This window comes from Neolamprologus multifasciatus, chromosome 3 (assembly GCF_963576455.1).
Source record: "Neolamprologus multifasciatus chromosome 3, fNeoMul1.2, whole genome shotgun sequence".
Classification (NCBI taxonomy): domain Eukaryota; kingdom Metazoa; phylum Chordata; class Actinopteri; order Cichliformes; family Cichlidae; genus Neolamprologus; species Neolamprologus multifasciatus.
Genome location: NC_140441.1, coordinates 1,086,120 through 1,102,833, shown reverse-complemented (window position 1 = coordinate 1,102,833; position 16,714 = coordinate 1,086,120). Strand labels below are relative to the sequence as shown.

General features: G+C 43.3%; 1 protein-coding gene and 1 pseudogene across 2 annotated transcripts in view; both read left to right on the top strand.

Annotated features, from left to right (window-relative positions):
• LOC146520957 (E3 ubiquitin-protein ligase TRIM21-like) overlaps positions 1-6,441 on the top strand; it is a 49,279-nt pseudogene extending 42,838 nt beyond the window's left edge. The window contains exon 2 of the transcript XR_014873138.1: positions 4,513-6,441. The product of XR_014873138.1 is annotated as an E3 ubiquitin-protein ligase TRIM21-like (transcript). The remainder of the gene's footprint in view (positions 1-4,512) is intronic.
• A 7,422-nt stretch (positions 6,442-13,863) lies between these two features.
• LOC146520956 (zinc-binding protein A33-like) lies at positions 13,864-15,247 on the top strand. Its single transcript, XM_085154500.1, has one exon. It carries the CDS (start codon positions 13,955-13,957, stop codon positions 14,984-14,986), a length of 1,032 nt encoding a protein of 343 aa, XP_085010626.1. The 5' UTR covers positions 13,864-13,954; the 3' UTR covers positions 14,987-15,247.
• The last annotated feature ends 1,467 nt before the right edge of the window (positions 15,248-16,714 follow it).

The following is a 16,714-nucleotide window of genomic DNA, read 5'->3' as shown; positions in this document are numbered from 1 at the left end:
TTCATATGAATTTCAAAGCTGTTCTAACAGTCTGACACTGGTCTCTCAATCGCAGCCTCAAGCTTCTCCAAGATCTTATCCGTGCTGACTCAATGAGCCGATTTTGAGAACTCACGACTCGTCCCATCGTTTCAATCCCAGCGAGCAGCCTTGTGGGGGTTTGAACAGCCGGTTCCGCTTTCTTTAATCTTCGATAAGCCAGAGGAGACAGAGGAGAAAGAGTAAGTGACGGAAGTGACGGGTAAGGTAAGCGACCCATGTTGTAGGTGACGTCAGACGCCGGAGATTTGGCGGGGAAAAAAAGCGAATGGTAGCGTAGAGTTTAACAAAGTTTCTTTAAGCTTCAGTATTACCAAATATACTAATCAATTGTCATATAACTAACAACATCTGTCCTATCATCTCTAACACCCTGGAGGACAACGGGGAGAGTTTGGACGCTCTCCAAGATTACATCGACCGCTGCTTCCAAGATTTAGTAATGAAGAAGGCTCAGAGTGCATCTTCCCCGGCCAAAACTGAGACGCTGTCATCGAAGAGATGTCGCCCGGCAGACTCCCCCGGCACAACATCGCCTGCCGGCAAAGACATCGTAGACATCCTGGAGTCAATCGACAAGCGATTGTCCAGTTTCGATGCGAGGCTGTCCCTGGTGGAGATTTTACAGCAGGAATTTAAATCTCTGAGAGAATCCCTGGAATTCAGCCAGCAGCAGGTGGAAACGCTTGCCGCTGAAAATGCCACGCTACAGGAGTCGGTCAAATCTCTCACCGATAACGTGACCCAGCTAAACATAGAAAATAAAAAAATAAAAGAGTCCGTTATCGATCTACAAGCCCGTAGCATGAGAGATAATCTTGTGTTTTCTGGTATTCCAGAATCTGCCGGAGAGGACTACGTCTATTGCAGCAAAACTAAGGGAGGATTCAGGGTCACCTGGTCCAGCCCTAACTATATGCTTTAGCAAAAAGGAAAGTTTGAAGCCTAATCTTAAAAGTAGAGATAGTGTCTGTCTCCTGAATCCAAACTGGAAGCTGGTTCCACAGAAGAGGGGCCTGAAAACTGAAGGCTCTGCCTCCCATTCTACTTTTAAATACTCTAGGAACAACAAGTAGGCCTGCAGAGCGAGAGCGAAGTGCTCTAATAGGGTGATATGGTACTACAAGGTCATTAAGATAAGATGGGGCCTGATTTTTCAAGACCTTGTATGTGAGGAGCAGAATTGTGAATTCAATATTGGATATAACAGGGAGCAAATGAAGAGAAACCTATGTAGGAGATCATATTACTAATTAATGATCAAGGAACTGACCTCAGAGTCCATTGTTCATTCAATGGACTGGTTTCACTTATTGTACAAATGTACTCTTCATAAGGTTGGGAAACCTGCAGTCAGCTGAGACTGAAGAAGTCACTTGGATGAGTGATGAAACGTTTCTCCCATTGAAAAGGCTACATACAGATGAACAAAATCAACCTTTTGGGATATACAGGAAAACAAATGCTCTCTTTTTCAAGTCCCTGTCAGGACTCTTGCTGCAGCATTTTAAATGTTAATTTCTAACAAGTGGGCGTATATCTAGTGTTGGTATCAAGGTCTGTCTTCTTACTCCCATTGCCAACTCTAGGCCTCATTATGGTCTCAGTGGTCTCTTCCAGCCTACAGCAGCTTGAGCCTTAAGGCACGGTCTTCTCCCACCTGTCCCTTGCAAGTCTTAGCTTTTCACAGCCTCTCTACTCTGTCAGCTATCAGGTGCCAAGCACAGCTCCCACCGCTCACATTTTCAGTCTTTATGGCTCTTTGTTCTCTGTCAGCCATAAGTAGCCCTGAGCCAAGTCAGATGTGTTTTCCACTTAGCCATCACCATGAACCAGTTGTTAGAACCTCTGTTGACTTTTCTGATTCATAACCGCATAATGCGTCTCCCTTGCACTCATAAGGAAAGAGAAGGGTTTAACTCTGACTAAATGGTAAATGATTCAAATGAAAAAAATGTGTTAAACAGGAAGTGAGTTCAGAAAAATACCACACGTTAATAAGTTTTGCAACAAACTGACAAACCCGTCCTGAATTCTTTTGATTCCTGTCTCCTTTTAGCTCAGTGAGTTCACCTAGAACTGGTTTCTATAGTGCTCTACTTTCTGGCCCCATGAACAAGTAAACACAAACAACAACCGCTTTGCACCTGAATGAATTTGACCACCTGTGATCACAGCCTTTGAAACAAATGTCTGCTTCACTGCTCTTTTCCCTTCCAATTTTTGCAGTAGTGTAAACAATCTTGTGTTATCTCTGATTAACCTGTATGCAATGCCACTGAACCCTCACTTCTAATATGTTGAACTGAAAGTGTTGAAGTGCTTGGTAGTGACTGCAGTGTCTCTAAAGTGATCAATTCTAGTCTCAGTTTTTCTTTCTTTTGTTTCAAATCTACTTACCATTTACTTTTGTTCTTCTCTCAAAAAGTTTTATTTCCTTATTTTGCAGCTTTCAATTTTGGAAAGCATGACAGACACAAAGGCTCATTGGAAACAGGTTGAGCAGGAAACACATTTCCTGAACCATTCTCATAGCACACACACACCTGCTGTAATCCCATTCAAATCATCCACCAGTTTCAGCCAAAAGAAGAAATACTCTACATGCTTTCATGCATACCCCAACGTAACCAGCGTGAGATGTTTCCTTGTCAGGTAAACTCGGATGAATCAATTCAACAACAACAGCAGAATCTAAATATAAGTATTTAAGATTCAGAATTTAAACAAATGTGCATATCTCAAAAGGGGGGGGGGTGATTTACCTTGTACAAAAATGAATCAGGACGGAGAAATCAAAAATGAAATGATGGCAATCCTGGAGGAAGTTTCTGAAAAGCTCCCCTCTGGGAGGGGGAGAGTTCTCATCTTGGAGGCAAGAGTTTGGTCCCAGACTGTGGCGATATGTGATTTCCACCAGCAGAATTTTATCTTAATATGTTTCTCCCTTAAATTGCCTTCAGTTATGACAAGCTTTGTTTTTCAAGTGAGGGAGATGCTGCCCCACATCATCACACTGCCTCCCCCAAAAGATGTTGCCCCACTAGTCCAGCAATCAACATAGCGTTGTCCATGTCTTCTCCACACCGTGAACCTATGATCCAACTCCCATAGGCAGAATCTGGACTCACCTTTGAACAAAATAACGTTTTTCTACATGTTCAGGCTTCAGTACATATATTGCAGACACAAGCACACACAGGCCTGATGGTGAATGGCAATCTCAGACTGTCTGGGTAGAGAGCCAATGGGCCATGCCATCTTACAAACCTTGAGTGCAAATCTGTAGAAGACATTGTGAGGAAACAGTCTTCTTGTGGCATCATCTTTCCATGACAACCATTTTGCGGCCAGTTTCTTTCATGCCTGTTACATAAATTGAACTTGACCTTCAAATTGGAGATATTACTCAGGACTCACTCCAATTAATGCTTCAACTTTGTTTTGCAGAGCAGCTTTAAGTTTCCCTATGGAACGTGCCCTATGCAGATAAGTCAAACATGTATGTTTTGCAGCACCATAGCAGGGTCCATCAGTTGTACTAGGAAATATCATCAGGAGACATGGCATTATTTTCCATTGTTATGCTGCTGACACCCAGCTTTACATTGTTGTTTCTCCTGATGACCCTGGGCCAAACGACCGTCTCACCCATCCAAATCATTTAATGTAGGTGATTCAATCACTTCCATGGCCATACGTGTATAAAAATCAAGCACATAGGAATGCAGACTGCTTCTGCAAACATCTGTCAAGAGAATAGGTCCCTCTCAGGAGCTCAGTGAATTTTAGCGTGGTAACGTGATAGGAAGGCAAAAAGTCCAGATGTGAAATTTCCTTTCTGCTAAATATCACACAGTCAGGTGTTACAAATATGTCCAGCGTCAGATACATTAGTGTAAAGCACACTGCCACTGGACTCTAAGATAAGATAAGATAAGATGACCTTTATTAGTCCCACAGGTGGGAAATTTGTTTTGTTACAGCAAAAGTGCAAAAGTGCAAAGTTATGTAGCAGAAATGAGAAAACACTGGAATGCAATAAAATACAATAGAATAAAATAGAATAGAATAATATATACAATAGAATAAAATAGAAATACAAATACTATATACAACTGAGTAGGAAAATACAAAAATACAACTTCATCAGAAGAAGAATTGCACAAGAATTGCACATATAGCAGTCTTATTGCACATGTGTGGGTTTGTGTATTTGATCAGCTGCAAAAGTCTTTGTTGTGGAGTCTGACAGCAGTGGGGAGGAAAGACCTGCGAAATCTCTCCGTCCCACACTGTAGAGTATAGTATGTAGAGTGTATATACGTATGTGTATATACCAGGGGTCTGCAATCCCAAGTCCAGACGCTTTTCTCTCCAAGCTCCTCAGATTATTGACGCTTGTTTCTCTCTTTTTAAAAATGAAATTTAAAGTGAATTTTGAATCAAATGTTTCTCTTCTTTCTCCCTGAGAGTGCAGACATGTCTGCTGCCAGCAATCTGCAATCTGAAGATCAGTTTCTGTGCTCCATCTGTCTGGATGTGTTCACTGATCCAGTCTCTACACCATGTGGACACAACTTCTGCAAAACCTGCATCAGTCAGCACTGGGACATGAATCAGAGCTGTCAGTGTCCCATGTGTAAAGAGACTTTCTACACTCGACCTCAGCTGAGGGTCAACACCTTCATCTCTGAGATGGTTGCTCAGTTCAGACGTGAAGCTCAGCAGAAAGCCAGCAGCAGCAGCTCAGAGCAACAAGCTGCCAAACCAGGAGAAGTTCCCTGTGACGTCTGCACTGGAACCAGACTGAAGGCCCTGAAGTCCTGCCTGGTGTGTCAGACCTCCTACTGTCAGACTCACCTGGAGCCTCATCTGACAGTGAAAGGCCTGAAAAGACATCAGCTGATTGATGCTGTGGAGAACCTGGAAGGCAGGATGTGCACGAAGCACGATAACCTTCTGCAGCTGTTCTGTAAGACTGACCAGACATGTGTCTGCATGCTCTGCCCTGTTTTAGACCACAAGAACCACGAGTTTGTTCCTCTGAGAGAAGAATATGAAGGAAAGAAGGCAGAGCTGGAGAAGACAGAGGCTGAGATTCAGCAGATGATCCAGAAGAGACGACTGAAGATTCAGGAGATCACAGAGTCGGTGAAGATGAGTAAAGATGCTGCAGACAGACAGAAAGCAGAAGGTGTTCAGGTCCTCACGGCTCTGATGGAGTCTGTTGAGAGACGCCTGAAGGAGCTCATGAAGGAGATCGAAGACAAACAGGAAGCTACAGAGAAACAGGCTGAAGGTCTCATCAAAGATCTGGAACAGGAAATCTCTGAGCTGATGGAGAGAAGCTCTGAGGTGGAGCAGCTCTCACGCTCTGAAGACCACCTCCACCTCCTCCAAAGCTTCTCCTCCCTGAAAGCTGCTCCACCCAGCAAGGACTGGACAGAGGTCAGAGTTCATCCACCATCATATGAGGGGACTGTGGGGAGAGCTGTGGCTCAGCTGGAGGAGACAGTCTGGAAACCCATGAAGAAGAAGCTGTTAGAGGCTGAGCTGCAGAGGGTCCAGCAGCATGAGGTGGACGTGACTCTGGATCCTGATACAGCTCATCCTGATCTCATCCTGTCTGATGATGGAAAACAAGTTTATCATAGTGATGTGAGGAAGAAACTTCCAGACAACCCAGAGAGATTTTCTTACTGTGTTTGTGTTTTAGGAGAGCAGAGTTTCTCTTCAGGCAGATTTTACTTTGAGGTTCAGGTTAAAGGAAAGACTGACTGGACTTTAGGAGTGGCCACAGAGTCGATCAACAGGAAGGGACTAATCCCACTGAGTCCTCGAAATGGTTTCTGGACTGTGATGCTGAGAAATGGAAATGAGTACAGTGCTTGTGCTGGTCCTTCAGTCCCCCTCTGTCTTCATCCTGGTCCTGAGAAGGTGGGGGTGTTTGTGGATTATGAGGAGGGTCTGGTCTCCTTTTATGATGTAGGTGCTGCAGCTCTGATCTACTCCTTTACTGGCTGCTCCTTCACTCACAGACTCCACCCATACTTCAGTCCCTTTCCTAATGATGGAGGTAAAAACTCTGCACCTCTGATCATCTGTCCTGTCAATCAAACTGATCAACGACTGATTTAATTTGATGAATGATTGATTTTTCTTGAAGGGAACAAATGAACATATTGAGTGTAAATCCTCTACAGTCTCCATGTTTCTATAGAATCTGATGATCAGGACTCTGATTCACACTTTGATTCTCATGGAATTTGATTTGAACAGAAGAAAAGTTGAATCAGGAAATGTTCCCACTGATGGAGACTCGAGCTGAAGAGCAAATATCAGAGAATAAATGTCCAAAAGCTTCATTTACAATAAAGTTTGTTCAATGCTTTGAGTGAATCCAGACTCATGTGTGGCTGTTATACGGAGCATCAGAGTCCAGCTGATTTGAGGTCTCTACCAGTGTCTCTTGTTTTGACCTTTGACCTATTCATTCCTTATAACCAAAAAAAAAACCTTTTATCTGATATTTTCACCTTATTTATTCATTATATATATCTATTATATTTTCTCACCTTACCTTATTTTGACCTTTGACCTATGTCCTTGTTAGCCTTGATAAACCTTGATCTTCCTTAATCAAACATGAAATTTCTTTCACCTTTGAACTTAAAGCTTAAATTAAACCTTTGTTAAAATCCTTCTTACCAACTTGTAATTCCAACTTTCTGCATTAAACATGTATCTTATCATATAAACACTCGATCACTGAGAGAACTTTAACTTTAGGCAGAACCAAATGAAGCAGCTAACCTCGTCAAACTCATAGCAACAGTAACTGACAGTGAATTATTTTAATGTTCTTCATTGTATTTGTTAGAAACATATTTATTTTCCTTTAATTGCGGGACTTTGATTAAGTTAAATCCGATGTATTAACCGACCTTTGAGGTGAAGTGCAGCTGCGAAGAACGCTACGGCAGACAATGAGGTGCGTTTAATGTCGCTCTGTTAATTTGAGCGTCCATAAATTGAATGTCTTATTTTTTCTTACTTTATTATTGCTAATTTATTGGAGAATTAGGCCATTTAATTAAGATAGATTGTATGTTGTTGGTTGTAAAGATCTGGATGGATATTTTATTCTGTATTTCTATTTTTCAGTTTTACTTTTCGAGACTTGGTGAATTGCCTTTTTCTTTAAAATTTGGCCTACTTTTTGTTTAGTTTAGTTTAGCAGTGAGAAGTGTTATTGTCGGTCTTGAATATATTCTATGTAGCCCATACAATTAAGGTAAGTGTCATGTTTTTAGTTGTTAGAGTCTGATGAAGAATCTTTTATTTTTCTCCAAAAGTTGATTCTGTTTATCTGGACATAGTGTTTTTCAGTTTCAGCTGAATGCAGGTTTCCCCAGTCTTATACGTGTCAGGAGCATCAGCACAGCTGAAATGCATTTTTTATAAGCACCGCGTCTCTGTGGCTTTTAAACCCCAAAACACGCTAAAACAAAATCGGTCCACCCCAAGGATCGGGTCCCCCGGTGTAGTTTCCACTCTGATAGACTGTAGGCTTCCTCAGAGTGAGGCTGAGAGCGCCAGGCCCAGGTGGAGTCTGACCCGTGGCCCTTCAAATAAAGCTGAAAAAGGCCAATATATGATATTAAATATAGAATATAAATAAACAACAACATCAGAATGAACAACGAGCTGCTGTTAAGAACTCCCGACGTCCATCCAAGGCCTGTTTTTCTTACAGATAAAGACAAAGTCAAAGTTTCATCCCTCCGTTCTCCTGTTTCACTTTAAACACTGTTTCCATGACAACAACCACCGTATGTGGAAAAGAACCCGACACCAAAAACTGAAGCGGTGAAAAAGTTTTGTTGCAGATAAACTATTAACTTTACGTTATTTATTTTCAGCTCATACCATCATTAAAGCATGTTAGAACACACATGTAGGATTTCACAAATCATCGCTCCTAAATGTAATCGTATCCATAACAACTGTTTGTACGTGTTCGCTTTGAAAACATCACATTCTTTATGTTAGTTGGTTTAGACGAGTGATCTCCAGTATGAATGAGGGCAGAGTTTCATGGAGACACACCTGTTCAGGTACACGTGTGACACGGCGCACCTGTTCAGGTACACGTGTGACACGGCGCACCTGTTCAGGTACACGTGTGACACGGCGCACCTGTTCAGGTACACGTGTGACACGGCGCACCTGTTCAGGTACACGTGTGACACGGCGCACCTGTTCAGGTACACGTGTGACACGGCGCACCTGTTCAGGTACACGTGTCACCACAGCGCACCTGTTCAGGTACACGTGTCACCACAGCGCACCTGTTCAGCTACACGTGTGCCACAGCGCACCTGTTCAGGTACACGTGTGCCACAGCGCACCTGTTCAGGTACACGTGTGCCACAGCGCACCTGTTCAGGTACACGTGTCACCACAGCGCACCTGTTCAGGTACACGTGTCACCACAGCGCACCTGTTCAGGTACACGTGTCACCACAACACACCTGTTCAAATACACGTGTGACACAGCGCACCTGTTCAGGTACACGTGTGACACGGCGCACCTGTTCAGGTACACGTGTGACACGGCGCACCTGTTCAGGTACACGTGTCACCACAACACACCTGTTCAAATACACGTGTGACACAGCGCACCTGTTCAGGTACACGTGTGACACGGCGCACCTGTTCAGGTACACGTGTGCCACAGCACACCTGTTCAGGTAACGTGTCACCACAGCGCACCTGTTCAGGTACACGTGTCACCACAGCGCACCTGTTCAGGTACACGTGTCACCACAGCGCACCTGTTCAGTTACACGTGTGCCACAGCGCACCTGTTCAGGTACACGTGTGCCACGGCGCACCTGTTCAGGTACACGTGTGCCACAGCGCACCTGTTCAGGTACACGTGTCACCACAGCGCACCTGTTCAGGTACACGTGTCACCACAGCGCACCTGTTCAGTTACACGTGTGCCACAGCGCACCTGTTTAGGTACACGTGTCACCACAGCGCACCTGTTCAGGTACACGTGTGCCACAGCGCACCTGTTCAGGTACAAGTGTGACACTTCGCACCTGTTCAGGTACACGTGTGACACGGCGCACCTGTTCAGGTACAAGTGTGACACTTCGCACCTGTTCAGGTACACGTGTAACCACAGCGCACCTGTTCAGTTACACGTGTGCCACAGCGCACCTGTTCAGGTACACGTGTCACCACAGCGCACCTGTTCAGGTACACGTGTCACCACAGCGCACCTGTTCAGTTACACGTGTGCCACAGCGCACCTGTTCAGGTACACGTGTCACCAGAGCGCACCTGTTCAGGTACACGTGTCACCACAGCGCACCTGTTCAGGTACAAGTGTGACACTTCGCACCTGTTCAGGTACACGTGTCACCACAGCGCACCTGTTCAGGTACACGTGTCACCACAGCGCACCTGTTCAGGTACAAGTGTGACACTTCGCACCTGTTCAGGTACACGTGTCACCAGAGCGCACCTGTTCAGGTACACGTGTGACACGGCGCACCTGTTCAGGTACACGTGTGACACTTCGCACCTGTTCAGGTACACGTGTCACCACAGCGCACCTGTTCAGGTACACGTGTCACCACAGCGCACCTGTTCAGGTACACGTGTCACCACAGCGCACCTGTTCAAGTACACGTGTCACCACAACACACCTGTTCAGGTACACGTGTCACCACAGCGCACCTGTTCAGGTACACGTGTCACACAGTGGAGGTCAAACCTTCTGTGCCACAAACACCAGATTAACCAGTTTCACTCATCATCCTTCTACTGTCAGATTTTACTGGTTCAGGTTTTATGAATCACCATCTGAGAACGTCTCTGATGTGGGCGCCACTCACAGGGATTACTTCCTGTAGAAGGGTCACATGACCTGTTATATGCCCCTTTGTGATGATTCCAGCAACGCCCTTTCATGTGAGGTTAAACCCAGAGAGCTTCATGTGACCTCTGACCCTGATCACCAGCGTTAGGGTCAGTGAAGGTGAGATACCGTGTGACAGGAGGAACAATAAAGTTTTATTTGTACGAACACGTAGAACAGATGAAGTCAGAACGAAGCAGGTGGAGCTCAGTCAGGGTGGAGGTGCAGACAGGTGAGCTGAAGAAGTCACTTGGATGAGTGATGAAACGTTTCTCCCATTGAAAAGGCTACATACAGATGAACAAAATCAACCTTTGGGATATACAGGAAAACAAATGCTCTCTTTTTCAAGTCCCTGTCAGGACTCTTGCTGCAGCATTTTAAATGTTAATTTCTAACAAGTCGGCGTATATCTAGTGTTGGTATCAAGGTCTGTCTTCTTACTCCCATTGCCAACTCTAGGCCTCATTATGGTCTCAGTGGTCTCTTCCAGCCTACAGCAGCTTGAGCCTTAAGGCACGGTCTTCTCCCACCTGTCCCTTGCAAGTCTTAGCTTTTCACAGCCTCTCTACTCTGTCAGCTATCAGGTGCCAAGCACAGCTCCCACCGCTCACATTTTCAGTCTTTATGGCTCTTTGTTCTCTGTCAGCCATAAGTAGCCCTGAGCCAAGTCAGATGTGTTTTCCACTTAGCCATCACCATGAACCAGTTGTTAGAACCTCTGTTGACTTTTCTGATTCATAACCGCATAATGCGTCTCCCTTGCACTCATAAGGAAAGAGAAGGGTTTAACTCTGACTAAATGGTAAATGATTCAAATGAAAAAAATGTGTTAAACAGGAAGTGAGTTCAGAAAAATACCACACGTTAATAAGTTTTGCAACAAACTGACAAACCCGTCCTGAATTCTTTTGATTCCTTTCTCCTTTTAGCTCAGTGAGTTCACCTAGCCAATATATTTCCTCAGACGGGAATTCTTCATTTAACTTGTGACAGGTAAACTGAGGTTGCATGCTAAGCCATTTTAATAAGAGCAGCATAAGAAAACCAATGTTACTTCTTTTCCTCCTTTTAGTAAGGATCGTGCACGTGCTTGATGAAACGCTGCCAAATTATATTCATAGTACATTTGTAGAAGAGAATCAAAAACCTAATAAGGAATCTTTGGGATGAATTATAAAGGCGACTGAGGGCATTAATGTCTGACCTCACAAATGAGTTTCGGGAAGAATTAAAAAGTTCAAAACTCTCCTAAACACTCCAGAATCTTGTGGAAAGCCTTCACAGAAGACTTGAAGATGTTATCAATCAATCAATCAATCTTTATTTATAAAGCACTTTTCATACAAAAAGAAAATGTAGCACAAAGTGCTTTACATGGTTAAAAGCAGCCCCCCCTTCCCTCCCCCCCCCCCACACACACACACACGCACACACTTAAAAAGTAAAATTGGACTGGGTACGCATGAGCCAAGTGAGGAAACACTATCACAGGGAGCCGTCTGCACCGGAAGCCGGTCACAGACCGCAGCCTCCAGGCTGGGCACACAGCAGGAGGGAGGCAAAAAAGCCCCCCAGCCAGGCTGAGAGGACCCCCAGAGCCCCAGCAGCCACGGTCGATCACAGCCCCGGTGCAGAGAGCGCCCTCTGAGGAAACACTGGAGATATGACCTAATAAGAGTATATACTGGGTAAAAAGATCAAATAAATAAGAACGGGATACAATATAAATATAAATATAAATAGAGTAAGAAGATTAAAAAAAAATAATAATAAGAATAAAATCAATAAATATTAGGTAAAACCTAAATTAACAATAGAATAACAGGATAGAATAAATAAGCGTAAAATAAATAAACGTTAAGTAAAAGCCAAATTAAAAAGGTGGGTCTTGAGCCTGTTCTTAAAAACATGTACGTTCTCTGCGGCCCTGAGCTCCTCCGGCAGGCTGTTCCACAGACGAGGACCATACCACTGAAACGCTGCCTCTCCGTGAGTATGTGTCCTGACTTTAGGGACAATCAAAAGGCCAGTACCAGAGGACCTCAGGGTCCGCGAGGGTTCATATGGTAAAAGCAGATCTGAGAGATAAGAAGGCCTGAGACCATTAAGACATTTAAAAACCAATAAAAGAACTTTAAAATCGATCCTGAAACACACGGGGAGCCAGTGCAGCGATTCTAAAACCGGTGTAATGTGGGCCCGCCCTCTGGTCTTCGTCAGCACACGAGCTGCAGAGTTTTGTAAAAGTTGTAAAGGTGAAATATTCTTTTTGGGGAGACCAGAGAGCAGGGCATTACAGTAATCAATGCGACTGGTAATAAAAGCATGCATCAACATCTCCATGTTGGCCTGAGAGAGAATAGGGCGGACTCTGGCTATATTCTTTAGATGATAAAATCCAATTTTGGTTACATGTTTAATATGTGGGATAAAACCAAGCTCAGAGTCAAAAACAACACCCAGGTTTTTCACTTGTAGTGAAGCACATAGTGAAAATGCCTGTAATTTAGACAAGAGTTTCTCTCTCTGAGCCTCAGGACCGACGATTAAAACTTCAGTTTTGTCCTGGTTAAGCTGTAAAAAGTTTTCTGCCATCCAAGATCTTATATCTAAAATACAGTTAAAAAGGGCATCCATTGGTCTGGTGTCATCAGGAGACATGGAAATGTACAGCTGAGTGTCATCAGCGTAACTGTGGAAGTTCACTCCATGCCTCCTGATGACACCGCCGAGAGGGAGCATATACAAATTAAAAAGTACAGGGCCTAGAACCGACCCTTGAGGCACACCACATGTCATTTTATGGATCTTAGAGGAGCATGTATCCATACTCACCATAAAAGTTCTGTCTGAGAGACAGGAAGTGAACCATTTGTGTACAGCACCAGAGAGGCCCACCATGTGTTTCAGTCTGTTTAAAAGAACAGCGTGGTCTACTGTATCAAAGGCTGCGCTTAGATCCAGTAGCACCAGGACTGAGAGCTTTTGGGAGTCCCAGTTACATCTAAGATCATTTAAAACCTTTAGGAGAGCAGTCTCTGTGCTGTGGTTCACCTTAAATCCAGACTGGAATATCTCCAGGATCTGTCTATCACTCAAAAAGTCATTAATCTGAGTAAAAACAAGTTTTTCTAAAATTTTACTTAAAAATGGTAAGTTGGATACAGGTCTGTAGTTATTAAAATCATTACAATCCAAATTGCTCTTCTTCAGAAGGGGCCTCACCACCGCCGTTTTAAAGGCAGCAGGGAAGACACCCAACTGAAGAGAGCAATTCATCATGTATAAAAGCTCAGCTTCAAAAGATCCATAAAGTGTTTTAAAGAGTGAAGAAGGGATTGGATCTAAAAGACATGTGGTGGGTCTCACTGTGGAGAAAACTTTCTTAAGGTTCTCAGCATTAACCAGGACAAAGCTGTCCAGTGTCTCCTCGGGTACAATCGAGTCCTCAGATGTGTTTAAAATCATATCGCGAGAAGATAAAATATCAGATCTGATGGCGCTGATTTTTCCCCTGAAGTGGTCTGCAAACTGCTCACAGAGCGAGTCTGTGGGGGTTCTGTGGGAGCTGTTAAAATCAGGGTTAAATAAATGATCTATGGTGGAAAAGAGGACCTTGGGATTATTTTTGTTATTACTGATTATTTTGGCAAAGTATGAATTTCTTGAATTCCTTAATATATTATTGTACATTTTAAGTTGCTCGCAAAATATTTCATGGTTGATTGTATTTTTATTTTTCCTCCATCTCCTTTCTGCTGCCCTGCAATTTCTTTTGAATTTTTTGACTTCTTCGTTTCTCCAGGGTGATGCATGTTTTACGTTAATCTTTTTGGTGGTGAGTGGAGCAACGGAGTCAAGGCTTTTCTTCAGTTTACTGTTTTAGACCACAAAAACCACGAGTTTGTTCCTCTGAGAGAAGAATATGAAGGAAAGAAGGCAGAGCTGGAGAAGACAGAGGCTGAGATTCAGCAGATGATCCAGAAGAGACGACTGAAGATTCAGGAGATCACAGAGTCGGTGAAGATGAGTAAAGATGCTGCAGACAGACAGAAAGCAGAAGGTGTTCAGGTCCTCACGGCTCTGATGGAGTCTGTTGAGAGACGCCTGAAGGAGCTCATGAAGGAGATCGAAGACAAACAGGAAGCTACAGAGAAACAGGCTGAAGGTCTCATCAAAGATCTGGAACAGGAAATCTCTGAGCTGATGGAGAGAAGCTTTGAGGTGGAGCAGCTCTCACGCTCTGAAGACCACCTCCACCTCCTCCAAAGCTTCTCCTCCCTGAAAGCTGCTCCACCCAGCAAGGACTGGACAGAGGTCAGAGTTCATCCACCATCATATGAGGGGACTGTGGGGAGAGCTGTGGCTCAGCTGGAGGAGACAGTCTGGAAACCCATGAAGAAGAAGCTGTTTGAGGCTGAGCTGCAGAGGGTCCAGCAGCATGAGGTGGATGTGACTCTGGATCCTGATACAGCTCATCCTAATCTCATCCTGTCTGATGATGGAAAACAAGTTTATGATAGTGATGTGAGGAAGAAACTTCCAGACAACCCAGAGAGATTTTCTTACTGTGTTTGTGTTTTAGGAGAGCAGAGTTTCTCTTCAGGCAGATTTTACTTTGAGGTTCAGGTTAAAGGAAAGACTGACTGGACTTTAGGAGTGGCCACAGAGTCGATCAACAGGAAGGGAATAATCACAGCGAGACCTCAGTATGGTTTCTGGACTGTGAGGCTGAGAAATGGAAATGAGTACAGAGCTTGTGCTAAGTATTTAATCCCCCTCTGTCTTCATCCTGGTCCTGAGAAGGTGGGGGTGTTTGTGGATTATGAGGAGGGTCTGGTCTCCTTTTATGATGTAGGTGCTGCAGCTCTGATCTACTCCTTTACTGGCTGCTCCTTCACTCACAGACTCCACCCATACTTCAGTCCCTTTCCTAATGATGGAGGTAAAAACTCTGCACCTCTGATCATCTGTCCTGTCAATCAAACTGATCAACGACTGATTTAATTTGATGAATGATTGATTTTTCTTGAAGGGAACAAATGAACATATTGAGTGTAAATCCTCTACAGTCTCCATGTTTCTATAGAATCTGATGATCAGGACTCTGATTCACACTTTGATTCTCATGGAATTTGATTTGAACAGAAGAAAAGTTGAATCAGGAAATGTTCCCACTGATGGAGACTCGAGCTGAAGAGCAAATATCAGAGAATAAATGTCCAAAAGCTTCATTTACAATAAAGTTTGTTCAATGCTTTGAGTGAATCCAGACTCATGTGTGGCTGTTATACGGAGCATCAGAGTCCAGCTGATTTGAGGTCTCTACCAGTGTCTCTTGTTTTGACCTTTGACCTATTCATTCCTTATAACCAAAAAAAAAACCTTTTATCTGATATTTTCACCTTATTTATTCATTATATATATCTATTATATTTTCTCACCTTACCTTATTTTGACCTTTGACCTATGTCCTTGTTAGCCTTGATAAACCTTGATCTTCCTTCATCAAACGTGAAATTTCTTTCACCTTTGAACTTAAAGCTTAAATTAAACCTTTGTTAAAAACCTTCTTACCAACTTGTAATTCCAACTTTCTGCATTAAACATGTATCTTATCATATAAACACTCGATCACTGAGAGAACTTTAACTTTAGGCAGAACCAAATGAAGCAGCTAACCTCGTCAAACTCATAGCGACAGTAACTGACAGTGAATTATTTTAATGTTCTTCATTGTATTTGGTAGAAACATATTTATTTTCCTTTAATTGCGGGACTTTGGTTAAGTTAAATCCGATGTATTAACCGACCTTTGAGGTGAAGTGCAGCTGCGAAGAACGCTACGGCAGGCAATGAGGTGCGTTTAATGTCGCTCTGTTAATTTGAGCGTCCATAAATTGAATGTCTTATTTTTTCTTACTTTATTATTGCTAATTTATTGGAGAATTAGGCCATTTAATTAAGATAGATTTTATGTTGTTGGTTGTGAAGGTCTGGATGGATATTTTATTCTGTATTTCTATTTTTCAGTTTTACTTTTCAAGACTTGGTGAATTGCCTTTTTCTTTAAAATTTGGCCTACTTTTTGTTTAGTTTAGTTTAGCAGTGAGAAGTGTTGTTGTCGGTCTTGAATATATTCTATGTAGCCCATACAATTAAGGTAAGTGTCATGTTTTTAGTTGTTAGAGTCTGATGAAGAATCTTTTATTTTGCTCCAAAAGTTGATTCTGTTTATCTGGACATAGTGTTTTTCAGTTTCAGCTGAATGCAGGTTTCCCCAGTCTTATACGTGTCAGGAGCATCAGCACAGCTGAAATGCATTTTTTATAAGCACCGCGTCTCTGTGGCTTTTAAACCCCAAAACACGCTAAAACAAAAATCGGTCCACCCCAAGGATCGGGTCCCCCGGTGTAGTTTCCACTCTGATAGACTGTAGGCTTCCTCAGAGTGAGGCTGAGAGCGCCAGGCCCAGGTGGAGTCTGACCCGTGGCCCTTCAAATAAAGCTGAAAAAGGCCAATATATGATATTAAATATAGAATATAAATAAACAACAACATCAGAATGAACAACGAGCTGCTGTTAAGAACTCCCGACGTCCATCCAAGGCCTGTTTTTCTTACAGATAAAGACAAAGTCAAAGTTTCATCCCTCCGTTCTCCTGTTTCACTTTAAACACTGTTTCCATGACAACATCCACCGTATGTGGAAAAGAACCCGACACCAAAAACTGA